The 23,245-nt window shown below is 34.8% G+C and overlaps 1 protein-coding gene across 41 annotated transcripts in view; it reads left to right on the top strand.

Annotated features, from left to right (window-relative positions):
• Rims1 (regulating synaptic membrane exocytosis 1) overlaps positions 1–23,245 on the top strand; it is a 446,077-nt gene that overhangs the window by 378,575 nt on the left and 44,257 nt on the right. For 21 of the 41 annotated variants that reach the window (XM_076860004.2, XM_076860029.2, XM_076860025.2 and 18 more), the window contains one exon: positions 1,486–1,721. The exons of 15 other annotated variants lie outside the window; for them this stretch is intronic. In XM_076860004.2, coding sequence (XP_076716119.2) covers positions 1,486–1,721 — 236 coding nt within the window. The remainder of the gene's footprint in view (positions 1–1,485; positions 1,722–23,245) is intronic. 5 more of the 41 variants (XM_076860031.2, XM_076860023.2, XM_076860016.2 and 2 more) reach the window with 1 other exon arrangement.

Raw genomic sequence — 23,245 nt, 5'->3', positions numbered from 1 at the left:
AGAATGACAAGGTAGTCCTAAGGATGATTGGAGAAATTCATGTAATTATATACACAAATAGATTTAAGAATATTAAAATAAGTTTGGTAAGATTCAAAACTGGATAATGTGCCTTAAGTCAATAAAACCATTATCTATTGTTCATTTTCTCTACTAGACTGGTGGCATTGATGAAAAGTATTTTAGTGAAGTGGTAGAGACAAATATGACTCAAATTAGTGCAGAAGAAAAAAGTATGAGCAGATGTATCACTAAAAGTCTCCTTAAAGAGACTTTTCAGCAAAATATTAGTAACTCGAAGGAAAAGGGAGATAAAATAACGATGATGGGATTTTTGTTTGAAATTACAGTGAACTCATCTTAGAATTATATTTACGTACTAATAAATCACTTTATTACCTATTCTGAAATCAGCTAATTGAGCAATGGAAAGGGTGCTGCAGTAAACTTGATGTTGCATAACCTATATATACCAATATATATTAATCAAATCTTAGTGTTACTAGTAAACAAATAAAAAAGAAAGGGTTGAGTGACAATAGTCTTGATGTCAGAAAGACTGGAAAGCTTTATAAAGCAGAAGGCCTTAATTTTCATCTGAACGGATTCATCTGAAAGATTCATGTAAATGAGAGTAATAATTTTTCAAGCAATAGAAGCAGAAAAAAAATTAAGACTAAGAAATGAAAGAGTAGGAGATATATTAGTGCTAAAACCATGACCTTTGGGTTAGATGAATCAGACTGATTCTTCTGTCTAGGTAGACAGAAGAACTGAAAATGCTTTAATGTCTTATTATTGAATATCATAATGTGCACAATTATTTAGGAAGTCATACTTGTCCTCATACCATATAAGAATGATTTCAAGCATCTAAGACATATCTTATTTTTTGAGGAAAAATTATATCTCAAAGTTTATCCACAAAACATTTTAATATAACTTCTTAATTCAGTCTCCCTAAATGGTAATGCTTGCTGCATAGATTACTCTCAGAACTTTTATTTGTCATAATATTAGGATTTATTCTAACTCACACCTTGACTGCCATCATCTCTGTTAAAGGTTCTCTATTGGCTATTGTGTATTTTGCACTTTGAAACAGGAAATAGAAAAGGAAAACATGAGGTGGTGGTAAGGGTCTTGTGAGTCAGTTTTTGCAAGTATTTTAAGGAAACTCAAAAATAAGAAGTTCACTGGTCAGTAACACTTATCTCCCCACTGATAGCATTGGTTGTTTCTATTCACTGTTTTTAAAATGTCCATAGATCACTTTGTTGAAATGGCATTATCACAAGCTGTTCTTTAAACATTGGGGGGATGGTGATTTGATTTCAGAGTATCTGTGGCTGTAGGTCTAGTACTTGACTGGTATTTCCCCATAAAACTGTGCCTGGATTATTTCAGAAATAAATAGATTTAGAATTTCAGTTATGCTGACCTGTAATTTATGGACGCATATATGTTTTTACTTTGTAAATATAGTTCATTTACCCCCAAAATGCAAGGCAGACGGATGGGGACTTCAGGAAGAGCCATCACGAAGAGCACCAGTGTAAGTGGAGAGATGTACACACTGGAGCATAATGACGGCAGCCAGTCAGACACAGCTGTGGGAACCGTTGGAGCAGGTGGGAAGAAGCGGAGATCCAGCCTGAGTGCCAAAGTGGTTGCCATAGTGTCTCGGAGAAGTAGAAGCACATCTCAACTCAGCCAAACAGGTAAGTGAGGTGCGTTCCACTTAAGCATCTCAAGTTTTTGCTGGAGTGACAAAAATTGACCTTCATGCTATAACTGGTATTGGGATTGTAGTGTGTATTTGGTTCTTCTTTGGCAAAGAAACTTTATTTTTTTTTAACACTGAAAATCTGTTCAATTCATGGGATTTTTTTTTTTTCTGCACAGCTCTCTGAAGAAGGTATCATTTGTTAATCTGCAAAGTGATCAGATATTTTCCTGTAAACTAAAAAAAATTAAGGCCATGTTTACAAATATCCAAGGAAATGCAAAGAAATATTAGAGACCCAAATTGAATTATATGCAAGAAAAGCAACAGGATTCTCTTTTTCAAAATGTTCCATGATTCAATTATCTACAATTCAGACTATATCTATATTTTTTATAGAAAAGAAGGTCAGTTGTGCAACTTGAAATATAGTCTTCAAGGTACTGTATGAAAATAATTGGTCTGTGTTTGGTATAGTTTCAATGCAAGTAAAAACCCAGAAGCGGTTTTTACTTTAGAAAAATGGGTCAGTGAATTCCTGCAAAGAAAAATGTTTTAATACAAATTTGTGTTTCAAATGTTTTCTGCTGCTTATGAATCTTAAAAGCTTTATGTCCTGAAGGTATATATAAAAAAAGCAAATGCAGAAGGTAGAGTGCCTATTTGTTATTGTAAAATATAATAAAAGACTGCTTTAAATTATGTAATATTTGAACATATGTATTACATAATTTATTACTGTCCTCGGTACTTTGTAAAACTGAAGGTAAGTGAAATAGTGAACCAATTTAAATTGTCAGAACTCATTTCTCCTCTTGTAACCAATGGATCCATTTTCTGTTCCTTAATAGCAAGATCCCTGTTGTTACAAAATTTACTTGTGAGAAAGCCTCTATGAAATCTTTTATATCTCACTCAATGTTCTGGGAAGCACATATTTTAAATTATGCACTCTACTGGATATATTGACAAGTAAACAGAGTAGGAAATTTTGAGCCATTTATAAATTGAATTAGGGCATATGACATTTTTATCTGTATAAAATAAAAATAGTTTGTCCTAAGGTTAGAATTAACCTAGTATAACTAGCATCCCTGTGATAGGTCTGCCTTTTTGCTACCCCGTAAGATAAGGTGTTCTTCTCTTTTTAGTGTTAAGGAGATTCATTTGTCCTCCTTAGGGTCAGGTTTCTTTAGAGTAGGAGTAGGAGGTGTTTTTCCATTTATGTTGTTTTGTTGCTTGATTGTTTTTATGACCAGTGGTTCCTGGTTACTGGTTTTGATGTAATTATGCTCTGCAGTATAGGATGTGGGATGTAGGGTACAGAGAAAACTTAGACTTCAGACTTCAAAATACGTTATTACCTGGATGAAACTGGGATGTTCTTTGATGTCACTTAAGGAAACCTAGGCTTCCTCAGTGAAATGCTGCAGGTTGAGATGGCTTATCTTTTCCCCCCAATACACACAACTCTGTTTCCTTTCTAGTTGTTTAGGGAAACAAATAACTGGTTTATTTGTTGAGTAGTAGTTGAATAAAATAAAGTTCTCTTAGAGTTACATAGGAAGTATACTTGTGGCACAACTTTGTGGGTAAAAGGTTTAAATAATTTCTGTGGAAACACTCAGCTCTCTTTATTAGTTTAAGCTGTATCCCAATTATTTGACTTTCAAATAATGTCACCTTTCCAGAAATTGCATGGCTAAAAACTTCCACACTTTCAGAGATTAGGTTGCCACATATGAGTGTAAAAAGGCCAAAGTAGCAAAATGGTTCTACCCTACAGTGACTCTGGGAATGAAGTTCAACCACTCTCAGAAAACAGTTTGCTTATATAACGATGGGATGAACTTTCCAAATGTAAAATTTTATGATTCTCTTTCTGCACATAATTTTTACCTTTTGTCTGATAACCTGTTCATTCTTCTGATTTTTCTAGAGCAGATGACAAATGTTGATAATCTTTAATTATCATTTCCCTTTGTTTCAGAAAATAACCTGATTTTTCTCTCTCTTTTCTCTTCTACTTGTGATTTTAATTTATTTTCCTCCATCTGTGATTATATTTCATCACTCCTGTAAATATTCACCAAAATTCAGAATTTCGATGAGGAGTCTTATTTTTTACTGCTTCAGTTCTGCATGTGGCCATCAAATCTTTATTTCTGGATTCTTCATCATTCAAGAAACAGTCCTTCATTTTTATTGCCCATTAGAAAGCTCCCCTTGAATGTCCCAAGCTGGTATTTCCACATCTCTTAATTTCTAATTTGCTTTAGAATGTTTCAATTATAAATAATATTATTTTTTAAATCTCCTCTACAGTTCATAATAGAGGTGGGAATAACTTTTTTAACCTAAGAGAGTGGAATAAGCAAGTAAGTTTACAAACATTTAATCTCATTGTTGATATTAGTTAATGTCAGCCGATCAAGCACATAGCTAAAATCCTATCATTAAACAGTAACTGCATTATGTTGAAAGTGTGAAAGTAGTGAAGGAAAGGGAAATTCTAAGGAAAGGCCCTTCAATCAGAAATATTTTGGAATTGCATGAGACTTTAGGTAAAGTTTGGACTGAAGAATGTACAGGATATTTTAGTTTCCAATAGTTTAGTAACCCAACCTGTGTATGCAATATGAGAACTTGTCCCCTCGCTTGCTCACTAATTGTGTGATATTCCACCAGTGGTACTTCTCTCTTTACTAATAAGTGAAGGCATTATTAGGAAGGATCCACAGATCTTGGAAGAATCATTTCTAAATTCACTCTTGAAATTATGGTAATAAATATTATAAGAATGACAAATATTCATGTGTCTATGTGAATAAAACTAATAACATATCTATATTCCTAGACCTTTCACTTGCACTCTTAAGTTATGTATATGGATATGTGCTTATAAGTTCACTCCCTTATTGGTCACAAGAAACTTATGATTACTATCCCTACTTTGAAATTGAAGAAAATAAGACATAAAGAGACTAGGTAAATTGGAAAAGGTCCCATAATAATCGATTGGGTATGGATTTATTCACTGCATGTGTAGTTTTTTGTTTGTTTTATTACCATTGTTTTGTTTTGGTTTTCAGACTCACCCAGGCTGGCTTCAGATTAGTAGGTGGGTGCTCAAGCAGTCTTTTCACCTCAGCCTCCCAAGTAGTAGTATGCCACCATGCCTGCCTTGGGCCTGAATTTAAATCCCAGATGCCAGTGCCAGAGCCCATGCTCTTAACCACTATGCTAAGAAGTTTCAAATCAGGTTCAACAAATATTTATCAAACACCTGTATGGTTAGTATGTAGTGGGCGCAATGTCAGGCCCAGGATTAAGAGCTGGGAATAAAAGGATGAGTGAAATACTGTCCCTGCTCCCAAGGGTACACAGTATAATAGGGCAAGTCATATATATTATTCCAGCTCAGGAAAGGGAATTGTTCAAGTGTCAGAGAGATGCAGGGGAAGCACATAAAAGGAGGTGATTCACTCTCTCATATAGTTCTGAAAGACCTTCCTGATGAAATGAGGCCTAACATAAACATAAATAAATCAGGAAAATGACACTGGGAAGTACCTTCCAGGGCACAGGAAATAACACCCTGATTATATTTTGAAATTGTTGAGTGATTACTCCCCTGGGATATGGGAAATAAATCTGTGTGAATACTAAAACTATACTAAAGATTTCTGTAATTCTAATGGCTGCTCCTCCTATATACAAAGGATAGGTCACGTCAGGACAGATCTTAAATCAAATTAACACTGTACATCTGATACCATGATTTCTGAATAAGATTTTTTAGCTTCTATGAAGAAAATACCTATCGGTATAAAATATCATAAGTTTCATAAAATAAAAATTATTCAGTTTACTTTATATTATGGATAAACCATAACTCTAGTACTACACCAGGTATGCTGAGTATTCAGAAAACAGAAGTACCATCAAATCATTCACACATGAGCCACATATGAGCCAAATAACTAAAATGAGAAAATGTAAAATAAAATGCCAAACACAATAAAATCCAGGGCTGTTTATGTACACTTCCAGAGGAATTTGGAAGATAATTGATCAAGGATCTGAGTCTCCCAGGAAGAAGGAACATACAGAACTGATAGATGATTGTGCTCTGCCCACAGACCAACCACCTAACCACAAGCTCATCATTGCTTAAGTCATTATATCCGAGGATTTTTTTTGTTAAACGACTGTTTCTTCTACATATTGGCAGGATTTTGGCAATTATACTCTGATTATGGAAAATGTTACAGGACTTATTTATAATTTTCAAACCATCAGGAGTCAATTATGATATGCCAAATAAGAATGTACTAAAATTGCTTCTATGCATATTTAATAATAGATATTCTATACCTTTTCAATATTTTTTTCTCTATCAATTTTTTTTGCCTGTATTCAAAGCCTTTTCTTTGAGACCCTGCTTGGGATCCTCCAACTCTGTAAGTTGTCCCCTATTGTTTTGACACTCACCAGAATCTTGCTTTTCCTCCACATAGCTAGATTGAGATCTCAAACTTTATTGTTCACCTGATACAAACAAAATTTGGGGGCTACTTCCATGAGCAAAATAATAGGTACATATTTAAAGGTAAAGAAAAAGATCTCACATAGGCACAAATAAACATAAAAGTTCCACATTCCCTCTTGGTAAAAGAATCTAAACCTAAAATATACCTTTCAGTCATAAGCCCTGATGTATGTTTCCTTTTTTGTGTGTTATCACAGCTGCATGGAGCAGGGCCTAGGTGCTTGCCTAGATGCCTGGAAAAGCCTTCTCTATCTGTTTTAGAATCCGGGCATTCACAAAAGGTCAATTCTGCCTTCTGGCTGCTTCTGTTTTTCTATAAAAATTCTTGAAACAAGGAATAATAAAATAAATTTATTAACTATTTAAACTATTAAAAAGCTAATAACCTAATGGAAAGAAGAAGGAATTATACTGGGACAAAACCACAAACATATATTTCAATAAATTAATCCCAGTCCATTAGTACATTTTGGCTAGAGCAAAGAAAAATTTATAATAGAGTTATACTGGAAAATAGGTTTTGAAAAAGGATTGTTATAAGGATTTGAGAGCCCTTTAAGGATCTTTGTTCATCATTTGATAGGATACCTTTAATTTAAAGAATAGAAGAAAAACAGTTGCACTCCTGAAGGCTTGAACTGGAGGCAGTTGCAGAGAATCATTGAGAAAGAGCATGTGGAAATAGAAGGGGAGGTGAATACTAGTGGGTGAAATGCCAGATGGTTGTGTAGTGAGCTGAAGAAGTCACTACAGAGATGGAAAGAAATGGACTCACTTAGGAAAAGGAATGAGCCCAAGGCAGACCCAGCAGAAGACTAAGTGGAATCCAGTATTCAGGGACAACTGATGAGGAAAGAAGGAAGACTGTGGATAAAGGGATGGGACAGGATCTGAAAAGAGACTGAGCCACCAAAGACAAGGAATAGTTCCAAGGGAGGTAATGATTTTAAAGAGAAGGTATTAATCCTACAGAAAGGTTGAACAGTAGATGTTTGAATTTAGGAACTGAGTGGATTTTCCTGGCCTTGGGTTTGGATAGACAGTGAGGAAGCAGCACAGGACTTAGCATGGCTGGAGCCCATCCCATTCTCCATCTTGTCATTTGCTTCAGCTCCTGCTCTAACCATCTCATCCACCTCCACACTGGAATCAGGATAGTCTGCCCCACCATCTCTAAAGGCTCTTTACATGGATGGGGATGGGACTGGAAAAAAATGAATAAATAGAGGCAATTATTATGAGTTTCTCTTCCAGAAGTTTAACATTAGGAAGAATTGAGATTAAGAGCGACCAGTACTTCTTTCTATCATTCTAAAGACATTTACTGAAGAGGAATTTAAGGAGTACCAGGGTTGTGTGGAGTGTGTGTGTGTGTGTGTGTGTGCGCGCGTACCTCAGAACAAATGAAGTCTGAGAATGTTTCCAGGATGAAGTGTCGGAAAAAACACCTCTAGATGGAGAGATTGAATGATGCAATACAGAAAGTTTTGGTTAATGGCTTAAAGTTCCAGAGAACAGAGATAATTTAAGAGCACAAATTTATTCTTGGAGAGTGCAAAGGATGATTCTTTTCCTGGATTTGATGGAAAAGGAGAAATGTTTAAAATATAGACAAGTATCAAAATGGGAATATTGAAAACCAAAGAAGCTTGAGTCAAAGACCCTTGATCTTCCCACGGCACAAAAAGTAGGAGCAAATAGAGTAAGGACATAGGATGAGAAATGTAAGAAATTAATTGAAACAAACAAAAGTACTGATGAGCCCCAGCATGGTGACACACACCTATAATACCAGCGGCTTGGGAGCTGAGACAGGAGGATGGCTAGTTCAAAGCTAGCCTCAGCAATAGCAAGATGCTAAGCAACTCAGTGAAACCCTGTCTCTAAATAAAGTACAAAATTGGGTGGGGATGTGGTTCACTGGTCAAGTACCCCTGAGTTCAATCCCCAGTAACCTACCCCCCCCACCACACACATACACACACACACACACAAAAAAAAAAAGTACTGATGAGAAGGCCTGAAGTTTCAGCTGATTTTGGATAATGCAAATTATCTGAAAAATAATCTTTAAAAAGCATTTTCTAGGCATCAAGGCCACCCTTGCAGATATCCAGTCCATATAAGCTTCTCTTTTCTTTCAAGAGTATCTTCCCTGCTTCTCTGAATCCCCAGTATCTGACCAGCATTTTGAAATCACCCCAATATTCTTTGAAAGTATATTCCTATGATCTTCTAGAGGCTTTATATATGTACACACACACACACACACACACACACACACACACACACGATGTGTTAGGGATTGAACCAAAGGACTCACACATGCTGAACACCCACAGCCACTGAGCTATATCCCTAAAGGATGGTCTAGGTCTTGAGCTTAGTTTAGAAGTTTGCCTGTCATGGGCTCATGGAATGCTATTTATTATTTTGACTCTTTAGATCATAAATATCATTCTCCTTGTTACAGAAATTTGATGCTCTGTCCTAGCTTTCTTTCATCTACTGATATTACCTTTTCCCAATGCAATGAGCAAATTCCATATTTATTCTGAATATGGCTCTTATAAGATTTTTTTTTTCCTTTCGCATTTTTATCTCTATGAAGCATTTCAGGAGGTCCGCCAGTGGACTTAAAAACTGTATAGTGTTCATTTTCCTACAAGTCTACATTAGAAAAAAATATATAAATATTCTAATTTTGAAGTACACTAATAAATGTTTTATTTCAAAAAAGGTTAATAAAGAGTTTCTGAATTTCCAAGTTATGTCATTGGCTTCTCAAGATTAAATCATTAGTGGAAACCAAAAGTATTGCCCTTGTTCTTCTGTCAAACAATAACATATGCTGATAAAACTATATAATTCACTTACACCTCAAGGGAGAATGCTTAATTAAGCTTATTTCCCCATGAGTTCAAGGCATTATTTTAAAATTCTTGTTGTTCCTGTATAATAATTATGCCTCCAAATGCCAAAAATCCTAAATCCTCTTCCCCTGTTCTCTTTTCAGTTTTCTTAACCAAAAGTCACACAGGTGACACAAACCATAAAATAAATTGAGTGAGTACCTGCTGGGAAGGCACATTTACCTCAGGAAAATGAATGTCTTACATTTACCACAAGACTTATTTCTTCCCCTTCCAACCAGTTCACTCTACCAAGATATTCTCTGTTTTAAGTGTAGAACTGTTTTGTGAAGACTCTCTACCTTTAGCTTTACAAAAATAAGTTTATAGCTGCTGGGAAGCAAAACTTAGGCAGTCTCTGAAGATTTTAAGAAAATCTTCTTGGATCTGCTGATTATTAACAATGGAAGTAAAAAATACTGAACAAAGGATATGTGCCCCCACCCCAATTTTCAGAAACTGTAAGCTACTGTGGATCAAAATCTTGCTTAGATCTAAATTCCTTATCTGTGCCTCATTTATTTGATTTATTTAACAACACAAGAAAAACATTCTGAGGAACATAATGTTTCATGTTCTTTGTTTCCTGAGCACAAAATAACGGTGCCAGAAATGATTCTCCTGTCTGCAAAGCCATCAAATGAATGTAAGCATGGGTTCTTTTATTTACTGTTTCTGTCTGGTGTTGGAATTCACTACTGTTAATAGAGATTCAATTCAGCTATAGTAACTCATCTTCTGAACAGATGCCCTAATAAGGAGTAGTATTTTCAAACATACTCCAGCTGCTATTTTTGTTCCTTTGCTTGCTATGAACTATAAATCTTGAGTTTGGCTGACTAAATTGTACATACACTTTTAAGTTGAGTTGAAAGAAAAAAATATTGATTTGAATAGAATTTTTAAAAAATTTTGTAGCTTAGGATTTAGAGGAAGAAAGTAAATTTATCAAGTGTGCCTTGAAAAAGGCACAAAACTAAAAATTCAACTGATTACATGTGGTGATAATTAATTTAACTTACTAAGATAATTTTTAAGTTTGAGAGCAATTTCAGAATGGGTGTCATAAGATATTGTAGCAAAATATGGGACAAGAAATGTTTCTGATTATATATAAGCAGATGGCCAATTTTAGTACATCTTCATTTAAGTACATAGTGATTTTTAAGATATTTTCTTGATTGTTAATGTTTTCACATTTTTAACACAGTAAAGCAAATGGAAGATAAAATTCATACAGTCTTACCTCTAGTTGCAAATTCATTGTGATTATATATTAAGGCTATACATTTTATGAGTTTATATGAACAATGCTGATAACATCGTTAGCAATAATACTTATAAGTTATTGAGCAATTGCCATATGCCAGCCAGAGTTGTAATTGCTTTGTATGTATTAATTATTGCAGTCCATAAAACACAACCACATGGCACTATTATTATTCCCATTTCATAGGTTCCATGACTTGTCTGAGGTCACATAACTCTTAGAAACTGAAGTAGAGCTTTCATTTTTAAGCACTTTACCATAATCCCATTCAAGTTTATGTACACACAGAAATACCTTTCTATATGGATTTCTAAAACAACCACAGATTCATGTTTATTTATTTTTACTTTTAAAGAGTAAACATTAGCCTGCTCTGTCTTTTTTTTTTTTTTTTTTTTTTTTTTAAGAAGACTACTTAGGACACCGTCACAGGAGACTTGTGCCAGGAATTGGATGACTTTAAGATAGAGACCTATTAGGTCTTAGAATGAATTCTTGGTATGGGAGAGTTAGTGACTAACAGGGTGGAGGGGAATGTCATATGTAAGAGGGCGTGATGTTTCATCTACTAAAGAAAGTGATTACTGAGAAAAGACTATATAATTCTGTAAATTCTGACTAGGTGGAAATTGGAACAGTCAATGGAAAAGATTTTTCCAATCAGTTTGAGAATCACTAGCCTATTAAAGGAAAGGGAAGTCAATGACATTACCTATTAAGTATATAATATAAAAGGAGAAGATGATCCAGAAGAGACTCCTGAAGAAAAATAATTCAAGTCCTTTTTGAGCCCCATTTCCACTACTGTAGAATGGAATAATAAATAGTACCTACCTCAGAAGACAGTTGGGAAGATTAAATGAAACTGTTTACAAACAGTTTAGCAAAATACTTGTCACATAGTAATTGCTTAGCAATAGTAATAAGAATAAGCTCTTCTAATAATTCCAAGGAACTAATAAAAGGGCAGAAAAGAACAGGTGTCAGTGACATCTTTCATTGATGGAAGTCCAGGTCATGTTAATCTGGCTGATATTTTTATCTGTTCATTAGGTGTCAGGTAGTTAGCAGAATACAGATTCTTGAGATCTAATATTTGAGGTGTTTTTTTTTTTTTTTTTTAAATCGGTAGTTCTCAAAGTTCTTCCTGTCAAGTCTGTCATGGAGGACCTGGTGAAATGTTACCCCTGCCCTCAGTCATTTGCACTTGCTCACACATTCCACTTTGTGCACATACTTATGGATTCTTGAAGTATGTTCATCTCTAATTAGGCAAATCTGCAAGAGCTTGATCTAAGCCCTCTCTTTACCAGCTACCCCACCCTGCCCTGTTACCCAAACTTTACTGTATTAGCTCAGAGGTAAGCAAACTCTTAGCTTAAAACCCATTTTTTATGGTCAATGAACTAAGAATAATTTGGGGGGTTTGTTACAGTTAAAGATAATCAAATAAAGAATAATATTCATGACATGTGAAAATTATGAAACTCAATTTTGTCATTCATAAATATAGATTTATTTGAAATACAGCCATATCCACTTACTTACATGTTATCAGTGGCTGCTTTCATACTGCATGCAGAGACCCCAGAGCCAAAATTATGTAGTTATCAAGTCCTTTCCAGAAAAAGTGTTATAACCTCTGCTTCTGGGCAAGGACTTTGTACCAGCAGAGTAAAAGGAGATATTAATGAACAATGATCATTTCTGCCATTGTTCTTTGCTTCTCAGAGTTAGGAGCTAATTTACCTAACACTATGACTTTATCATTCTTCCATTTACATATCCATATTTACTCTTTTGCCATGTCCCTGTTGACATCATCTCTTGTGATTCTCCAGAGTGAAGACTTATGCCTCCAAAGAAGACACTTCAATTTTCAACTTTGCTGTAAAATTTGAAGTGGCTCACAAAAAGTAATACAAGGATTTTCCTCAACCCTGTTAGAGAAGGGAATCCAGGGACTATGTCTTTCATTTTATCATCCCTAGGGCTTAGCACATGGCCTGGATGAGAAACCTAAAAGCTTGTTTGAATGAAGAAAAACACAAAAACTAACTTTTGCAAGAGTTTTCTGTGTTCTTATTCTTCAAAAGCTGTTCAGTCCTCCTCACACTCCAACCTGTCCCATCTAGTTCCTCCCAATTGTTCTTTCAAAGGTCACATAAAAGTCCACAGAGATGAATTTATTGGGTAAAATTTAAGTTATGGTATAGGTGGCAGGTATGGTGCACTTGTGAAACCAGTGAGATGTATAACAGAACATTGAAAAGATGTCTACTTTTTTTGACATAAGCAAATAATTCTTATCTATTTCTTATTTCTCATACATGTAGATTTATTTCTCATTGTGTTGCAGTCATGCACCTTCCTTGGGTTCATAAAGCATGCCTTAAATCTATTTTAAGTCTTCTTTCTTTCAACCTTTGAAAGTATCATCTTCCACCTGAGAAGTTCTTAATCTTTCTTCTTGGCTATCAAAATCCATCTCTTCATTCAAGCCCTTGCCAAATTTCAGCTTTCCACTAGGGGAAAAATAAACTATAAGACTTTTTTTTTTAATTCTCAAGTGAAAATACTTCCTTATTCATAAAATAAGACCAAGGTCTTGTCACAAGATGAATCTCAAATTTACTCAAGAGTAGTAACCATGCATTATGCAACTTTTTTTTTATCCCCTAGGTTTTTGTTTGTTTATTTGTTTTGGTTTGGTTTTGGTTTTGGTTGTTGTTTTTTTTTTCTTTTCTGATCTTGCACAACACTGTCTTTAACACCTTATTGCTTAAAAGTATTAACACTTCTATAGACAAGAGTAGATAACTACCATTTTAAGATTTTGAGGCAGTAAATAAATTGTTGATAATGGTAACTATCATTGCAATAAAAGTCAAATAAAGTAACATTTAATTAGAAAATTTGTGAAAGATAAAAATTTTCACTTACAAAAAAATGATAGATAATTATTGATAAGAGTATTTCTGTATTCTCGACCTTCATAAGCTGTTTAGTCCTCCTCTCACTCCAGCATCCTTTTACATTATACTTATTAGTTAATTTATTTACATATGTTTACTACATGTGTTATTTTACATATGTTACTTCATTTAGTGAAGGTTTTCCTAAGTTTAATAAAGATATTAACTGAAGCCAGGTGTGGGGGTGCACATTTGTATTCCCAGCTACTTGGGAGACTGAGACAAGAGGATCACAAGTTCCAGTCTCAGCAACATAGCAAGATCCTGTCTCAAAATTAAAAAGAAAAAAGTCTGGGATTGTAGCTCAATAGTAGAGTGCCCCTGGGTTTAATTCCCCAGTATTGTCCCCTGCAAAAAAAAAAAAAAGAAAGAAAAAAATATATATATATTATATGAAAAAAAAAAATATATATATATATATGAAAATACTTGCATAAGACAAGCAAAAATATCCAAATTTTTTGAAGATCATTTATTGGTGGATAGAGGCAGAGGCAAAGGATTCTTGTGGACGAGGAATCTACTACAATTGCTCTTCAAGTAAGCTTGTGAATTCTTATTTGGGAAGTAAACCTCTGATATCAGGCCAACACATTGGGATACTTATTACAAATCATCTACATTGTTAGCATGCTTTTCTTAGAACCAAAGAATGTAGTACACACAATGATTAGTCTTAGTTTGGTGATGCTTAATAGACTTGATGTTCAAGAACTACAAGACAATAAAAACATTTAGTATTCCAGATTCAAACTTAGAACCTTGGAATGTTTTTGTAAATGCACAAACTGTAAACCTTCTTAGAAGCAATCAGACAGCAATCAATCATTATACTTGGAAAAGTTTCAAATGAAAAATATTAAAAATTGTGTATAACTAAATTTACTTTTATAAATAAACATAGTTGTATTGGAACACTTTGTAATGATTCAGTGATATAAAAGTATAATGAATTGGGAAATATTTTCAAAATCAATTAACATCTTAATTTTTTATCCCTCTGAATTTGAAACTGTAAGAAAGAATTGTTGATTGTCTACCTGCATTATAGACAATAAAAACAGAAGAAAATCCTTTAATGAAGGCTATTTCTAGAGAGGAAAGAGTATTGATTAGAATCCACAGGAAAATTATAGCCCAGAGATAATCAACTCCAGGTGATCCAGCCTGCTGCTAAAAATGCCAATTCCTATTTTTACAACTTCTAGCTCAGGAAATTTAGCCAAGCAGTTGCTCAATTATTTTTACAAGGAAGAAAAACAAGAAAAAAGAATCAGAAAATAACTTCCTGAGAAATAATTATATGAAATTTCATCCAGATTATTTTCAGAGTAGTGTAGAATTCTGTGATCTTCTATAAATCACTGAAGAAAAAATACTAATTGTAATATGTACTGGAGACCTACTAGGAAGATTGATATGAATAGCAAAATCAGAGGAGGAAAAATTTACCTTTCAAGTAGTAATTTTACCCTCACTGCAGTTCTTTGACTTTCCTTAATGCTTAATAATAAAATTGTATCTTCTCTTGGATCATTCTTTATTGTCTTTTTCAAAATAAAGACTCAAAAGCAGCATGTTGTTTGAGGAAATTATAATTAATAGAATTAATTTAAATTCTTATTAAATTTTTTATACAGAAAAAGAGGAAGAAAAACATGGAATTTAATATGCTATTTCATTAAATGCAATGATCAGGATTCTAAACCAAAATTTTTCTAGAAATGTTTGAATTTAGTCCTAAATTAATTGCAATTATTGACTTTATTTATTTTTCTTATTTTTAATTAGAATATCATAATTTTATATATTTATGGGATACAATGTGATAATTTTATACATGTATGCAGTATATAATGATAATTTCAGGGTAGTTAGCATTTCTATATTCTTAAACATTCATCATTTTTTCACTGGGAACTTTCAGATTTCTCTTTTCTTTGTATTTTCAAGTATGGATGGATGTCTGTATGTGTTTTTGTTCCTAGGAATTGAACTCAAGGCCTCTTGAATGCTATGCACATTCTGCGTGACTTAGTTGCACCTCCTAGCCCAAACTTCTCTATGCTGGTTCTTTATAAAATATTTAATAAACCATGAGCTATAGTCATACCAATGTGCTGTAGAACATTAGAACTTATCCCTTTCATTAACACCTTTCCCCTATTGCCCTCATCTCTTTCCTTCCTGACTTCTAGTGACCACCATCCTGCTCTCTTCTTCTACGGAATCCACACTTTGGGCTTCCACATATGATTGAGAACATGTGATATTTGTCTTTCTGTGTCTGACTTATCTCACTCCAGTACCATCCACATTGCCACAAATGACAGGATTTCAATGCAACTACTGATTTTAATTTCCAAGGTGTACCTGGCTTGGACAATGGATCCCTTGGTGAAGGTGTAGAATCAAAGTGGCTGTGCAGTCCCTGAGCCCTGCTGGCCCCCTTCAGCAGATGGTGCTGGATGCACATGTGTGTCCACCAGAGCCCCCTGCCTGTGCTTTTCCCTTCACACTCAGGACGTCCTAGATTCACTGGCCCAGATAGCAGTTTCCTGCACATCCATTTACTCTGTAAATGGCTTGGTGACATTGTTAAAGGCAATGCCAATTGTCTGTTCTTTTGTTCTGCTTTTACATTTTTATAGTTGTGACTCATTGCGCACCCTTTAGCTAAGCGTTTAAGAGCCTGTGCCCTTAAAACACGGCCCTGAATTCTCTTCACAGTACACAGGAATAGAAAGCATTTTCCTTGCCTGGAGTTGTTTAAAAGCTCCTTTACTAAACATATCAACAGGCAGAGAGCTGTCCTCTTTCCCTGGGACATTATAGTTTACAAAACCCTTTCAGGGTCAACTCTTGAGTGCAAAATTATTGTACACTTTTAAAATAAGAGCCTGATCAGATTAGAAAAGATTAAGAATGCATTATTGAGGAAGGTTTAGTAAAGAAGATGAGTTTTAAAGTTAAATGTTATATGCATGTATGTACTCTTTATTCTTCAAAGTTTCCATAAATTTTTATATGTTCTTAATAATTTTTTTCTCACACAGAAAATAATTGTGAGAATTAAATACAATTCTTAAAGAGCACAAATATTTCAAATTTTACATGGATGGAAATTTTGATTTTTTTAAAGGATATATTTTCAGTGGTGTATCATATAGCATTTTCTTATTCATTCTTAGTTATATTCTTGCCATTTCCTCAAGGTATTAAAAAAAAGTCATTATTTTCTGTTTTAAGCTTTCCCTTTTCCTGACTAATAAATCTGCAGGTTAGTAGTGGCTGAAACCAGCAATTATTCACTGCTAAATTTAAATGACTACTGTTTTATTCCCACTTATCAATAATTTGTACATGATATCAATTATTTGTCATTCACTCAAGATATTTGTCAGGCAGCTAACAAAAGCTAATACGAGGGGCTAGTACTAGTACCAGCCACATCATGTGACTGGGCCTATTTAAAGCACATGAGGTGTGCTATCACATTTAGTCCTGTCAGAAGACCTATGAGGTTGCTTGATTTTCAAGGGAAAAACGGAAGCTGAGAAAAGTCGTCACTTGGTCAAGGTCTCACAGCTAGTAAGTGGCAGAGAAAGAATTTGAATCTCTCTGTGCCCAGATTCAGTCTTAACCACAACCATGGCCCAGGTATATTTAAAGTGCTGTTAGTTGCTAGTTAAGTGTATGATTATAAAAATCCATATTATTTAGTGCCAAGATCAGCATTTACCCTTTTCTACAGAAGTTAGTATAACTAGAAAAATATTTCATTTGAACTTATTTTCCTTTACAAGGAGAAAATTAAATTATAAACTATATTCACATAATTTTATACCCTAAGACTGAGCTTAGAACACCTTTGTATTTTTTCTTTTTCAATGATAGGCCTCATTTTATTACTGTCATTTTACTTATGAGGAAACTGAAATCGCTTTTAAGTGTCTAAGTTCACATAGTAAGGGCAGATCTGGAATTTGAACCCAGCAGTTGGGGTGTAGAGTCTAAGTAGGTCATGTCATCAAAGATGGCCTGGGAAGGGGCAGCGTCAGCCAGTGTCTGACTCTGACCATTGTGCTGAACTGCCATCCCCACAGCTTCATGGACTAGCTTAGCTTGTGCCATCCTTAGAATGTGCACAGACTTGAACACAACACAATTGCATTTCCTGCTCATTTAACAAAACTGATACATATTTTTTTTGTCCAGCATTGGTGAGTTTATTAATTTCTACTAGGATTTCCTTTGGGAAGGGGATATGTAAAGAAGAGATCATCCCTGAATTTATACAGTCTACACTCTTTAAAATGGGGCTGGTATTTTCTCTGCACCAGGTGGCTCCTTCCTGAACAATGAGGAAAGAAAAGATTCCCCTGGGTTACATGGGAAGGAGTTGGAAAGGGAAGTGAAGGAAGAGAGTTAAAAATTGTGTGTGGGTGTGAGAGGTTTCCTTGGGTTCATTTTGTATCAACTATGTGTAGAAAGGCACCAGGAGAAGGTGTCAGGGATGTGGGGAAGACATCGGGAGTTATCCTGAAGGGTCACCTAATATTACTAAGCTAAAAGCATGTTGGCTATGTTGGAGAGAAGGAACAGCATCTAAGCAAGCCATTCCTGTCTTGAAGAATGCATTTGTTTATGTGTAAGAAAACCGGATTAATTTGTTCTGTATGACTGATTTATCCACAGAGACAAACCTAATTATAGATATTAATAAAAGCTAGGTTTATTGTGTATTTACTATGATCCAGACAGGCACAATTCTAGCACTGTAAAACAGGAACCATTGTTATCACGTGACATTTTTTACATAAGAAAACTCAAGTTCAGAAAGATTAATTTCCCCAGGGTCACACAGCCAATAACTGACAGGTTCAGTAATTGAGCGCTAGAATTTTTATCCTCAGACTTTATACTGTACTGTCATCCTCAATTAATTTGATGTATGAATTAACATAATTCTAGCTTCTATAAAAATTAACCTTATTGTGTACAAAGGCTCAAATACAATAAAATTCTGTTTATTGTTCATCTAACAATTCGGGACAGTGTTCATGGATGACAGTTCTTCCTCTCTGTGGTTGTCCAAGTACCTGGGTTCTTTACATTTTATATATTTTCTATTATATCAGAAGGGCACAAGAAGAACAAAGAATAAATAAAGAATGGAGAAGGTACCTTTAATTCTTTTTTGTAAGCTTTCTTTTAGTGTTACCAGTGCGTTATTTTTTTTTAAATTTTTAAAACATTTTGTCAGTGCATGATAGCAGGACTCATCATGCATCTTTGTACATGCATATAAGATAATGTCATTAATCTCATTTCCCATACCATCCCTTTCTCCCCTTTCCTCCCTCACCATAATCTGCTTGGTGAGGTACCACTAATTCCTAAAAACCTTATTAGAGAAGTGCCACACAATGTGTCTGTTTATGTCCTTATTGGTGACAGTGACTCACACCACATGGCTGGCTATACCTAGATGCTAGAGTTGATGGCTGGGAGATCACAATCTCCAGTTTAACAGGGATTAATTTAGAATCAATTCTATACAATGAAAGGAGGTACACTACCATCTCGATCTTACACACACAACATAATTTCTTTCATTACAATCAACTAAGTCATTGAGAGTTTATATTATTTTCTAAAATAGAGTCTTAAAATACTGGTATTTTCTTAAGTTATTGTAAAATTTGTGCACTGTCAATGTAATCTGGTGGCCTCTTTATCCTAGTTTCAAAGTCTATTAGATTTCAAAACTGGTCCAAGTTTTCTTTTCGTTCCTTTGTTTCAAATTTTCCTGGCCTTGTCTGATCCTTGAAATCTAGCTTCCTCGGTTTCAACCCACATTGACTGGCTGAAGCTCAACCATTTCTTTTTGTTTGTTATTTGGTTTCTTTGCTTAAACAAAACAAACCAAAATGTTCACACCCAGAATTTCTGAGTTCATTAGAAGCGGATGTGACTGGAAGGAAGTAGGCAATTGAGAAGTGGTCCTATCACAAAGGGCACAATATTTTGCTATCATTTTTCACCTCTCTTTTCCCCCCCACTGCTGGTTATTTATCTTTCCTGACTTATTTGTTTCTGCAAAGAACTAGCACGTATACTTACATATTATTGTACTTTTCCAAGTTGTTTTATTATTATTAATTTATCTAACCTTTAAAACACACCTATGAGATAGGTCCTTTGTCATTTTCCTGTTTACAAGTGAGGAATCTAAGTTATGAAGATTAAGTAACTGGTCATCATGGACAGAGCTGGGATTGGAACCCAGTATGTTTGTCTATAGTCTGACCTCTAAGCCTCAGGGTTATTCTGCCTGTCAATGGGGGTGGTTTTCTCACTAAGGAAAATTCTAGTGCCAGCTCATGAGGTAGAACTCTGTTTCATTAAGTTATATTTCTGATACTAGGCCAATTTTTCATTTAGCTGTTAAGTATCTGCTGTTATTAGAATAATTATAATAGCTATGTAGCACTTCTTTAATAGAAAAGTAAAATGCGTTATGCAATCTAGCATTGGCTGCTGCTTACATTCTATGTCTTAGAAGCTCTGAATTCCATGCTCAGTATTAGTTCTTGAGAAAGAAAGTTTCCATTGATAGTTTAATTATAGGAGATTTGATTCACTCATAAGTTTCTAGTTTTCTTTTGCTATTTAGAAAATAAGGATTTCAGTGGATATATTTAGTTTTTTTTCTGTTCATATTTGTATACTCATAAAACATGTATCCACATCCCAGTGTACTTGGCAACCTCTTTAGTTCTTTAGACCTTTTTTGGACTTGTTACAACAGGCTGGGCCAAGAAATAAATCCAACCATCACCTGCAAGCCGCCCTGCTGCTTTGTACACAGATCCCAGCTGCCAGTGTTGGCTTGTATGTAGACATGCTCACTCTCTCTTTCTCCCTCTTGTTTCTCTTGTTCTCTCTATCTATCTCTATATCACTTAAATCCATTATTTTGTGCTCAGTAGCATGTTCAACTATTAGACATGTGAGAAAGGTCATAGACCTACATAGCCAAATTGGGGATGAGGTGGAACATACGTGCCACCAAAGGGCTGCCAGCCAATCAGGTAAACCATACAATGTGGAAGTAAGAGTGAGTACTTTCATTCTGTATTCTTAGGTTAATTTTATTTTTGCTGTTTAAACAGTAGTTATGTCACTTTATAATTTTTGACAAAAAGCTACTGTGGAAAAGTACTGGAAAAGTACCATAAAAAAATTCTGTAAAGTAACATGAAATTATTTTCTGGTCAATCTGTCATGGATTTTTATGTTGTCTATAAAGTTTACATATTTCAACATTTACATAAATTGGCTTTAAGCATTAGAATTTAGCATAGACTTTTTTAAAATCCAGCCTATCGTAAAGGATTTACTTGATACCAATTTTATGATGAAAACTTAACTTTTCAAAACAAGAAAAATATATGTATTTGCATGCTAAATTACTAAAGCAAAAATAACCCATAAAATAGTAGTATTATAATATATTCAAACATGAAAATATTATTTATTTATTTGTCTATTTATTTATTTATTTATTGGTTCCGGGAATTGAACCTAGGAGTGCTTAACCACTGGGCCACTTCCCCAGCCCTTTTTATGTTTTTTTTTTAGACAGAGTCTCACTAAGATGCTTAGGGTCTCACTAAATTGCTGAGGCTGGCTTTGAACTCAATATCTTCCTGGCTCAGCCTTTTAAGCCCCTGGGATTACAGGCCCACTGCCATGCCCCACCCTTAAAAAGATTTTTTAATTTTTAAAATTATTGTTGCTTGTTTCTTTTTAAATTATATGCAAGAGCCTATTTGTATTATTCTTTTGAGCACATGAAAATGATGAAAAAACACTCTTATAATAAGCAATTAAATTTTCAAACTTGTAAATTGTGCAGCAGTTATGTTCCCAGGTAAAATATTTCTCCCTCATTGACTTCATGACATATTAAGTCTCCCATCTATGGTTTCACTTTTTTTTTTTTTTGGCTAAATGAATCATGGAGCTCTCTGCTCATAGTTTTCTTATATCTTCATTTTTATACCCATCTTTATACATCTTTCCTTCCTTGCCCCATGAAAAAAAATGAGCAATAATGAGCATAATATCAGATTTGCTGATAAAACACACTTTCAGCATTCATGTCATATACATAGCTACTCCCAGTAGTGAATCTAGAAAATAACATTGTGTTTTAATCAGCTTTTTCAATGCTGTGAATAAAAGACCTGACCAGATCAATTTTACAGGTGGAAAAGTTTATTTGGGCCTCACATTTTCAGAGGTCTCAATCTACAGAAAGCCTGTTCCATTCTTGGGGCTCAAGGTGAGGCAAAACATGGTGATGGGAGTGGTGGAGGAAAGCAGCTCACAGGATGATCAGAAAAGAGAGAGAGACTCCTCTTGCCAGGTACAAAACTGTATCCCAAAGGCATGTCCCCAGGTACCCACCTCCTCCAGCCACACTCTTCCCGCCCTTCTTTTCTACTCAGTTAATCCCATCAGAGGGATTAATTCACTAATTGGGTTAAGACTCATATAACTGAATCATTTCTCCTCTAAACATTCTTGCATTGTCTTACACAGGAGCTTTTGGGGGATACCTCACATGCAAACATAACACATTGATATGTTCTAGATAACCTTTTTGACTTAAATATCTCAAAAAATCTAAAGAATGTTGGATTTCATCACTGATACAATTTTTCCATGCACTCTGGAAGGTGATCCAAGCCTAGTATATTATGCTGTCCCGTGATACCCCAAAGGCGGGTTAACATTGCATCCAGTCAGCTGACACAGGGACCACTAATATACGTCCACTTTATTCTGACTCCAGACATAAATGCTATCTTTAGAACATAATGGATTTGCATCAACAGAATATATGAACTAAGAACTACTTTAACCCCAAATAACTTGAATATTTTCAGGAATTCGGATGTATACTGCTGAGGTAGACTTAAAAAAAAATATATTCTGTTTCCCAAACTCTGCCATTGAAGGGCCTATAAAGTGGTACAAGTCTTCAGGAGGACAGAGAACATAGTCTGAAACAGCAGCCAAATGAGGGCTCTATTAAATCTTGAATCAAGTCTTTAAAAATCATGAGATAAAAAGAAGTTTTCCACTTATCATATGCTCATGTTTTACTGTAAACTTCTCTGAAATCTTTCAGTGCCTGTAGAAAAGTATTCTTATTTATCTTCAAATAATCATTAAAACACTTCTTAATTCATCCCATGAATATCAACCAGATTTTTAAAGCCAGAATACCTACCTGGGGGTGAAACGGGAGGTTTCTCAGTGCTATCTGCAACTACAGAGTAATGTGTTCAGCTGATGGGACACCAGAGATAGCATCTAGTACCAAAATCTGACTGGCTGAACTAATTCATTAATTCACAGAGTTTAATTTAGCCTGTAAGCTAAAGAATAAAGATAATAATAGAGGCTCCATGGAGTCTCTAGAGCAAAGGTTTCTCTTTAGGCTTCCTTGTTGTAGGTCACTTTGATGTTCAGTGCTCATCTAGGCTCAGTTGAAGGGCAAGCGGAATCAGCACTTTGAGCTGGAATGTTCTCATAGCAGCCCAAGGACATCTTACAAAGCTGCCCTCCCTTTGCCCAAATGAAGGATCAGCTTTGCTACTGAATAGTGAGTACACATACAAGGAGAACCATGCTAAGACCCTGTACTGGGATAGGAGGGCTTTGTGCATTGAATAACTTAAAGTATAAAAAGATGCATGGGATTGTTCTGTAGATACATCTGTTAGAATTTGT

This window comes from Callospermophilus lateralis, chromosome 6 (assembly GCF_048772815.1).
Source record: "Callospermophilus lateralis isolate mCalLat2 chromosome 6, mCalLat2.hap1, whole genome shotgun sequence".
Lineage (NCBI taxonomy): Eukaryota > Metazoa > Chordata > Mammalia > Rodentia > Sciuridae > Callospermophilus > Callospermophilus lateralis.
Note: the sequence above shows the minus strand (reverse complement) of the source record. Positions and strands in the feature narration are given on the sequence as shown.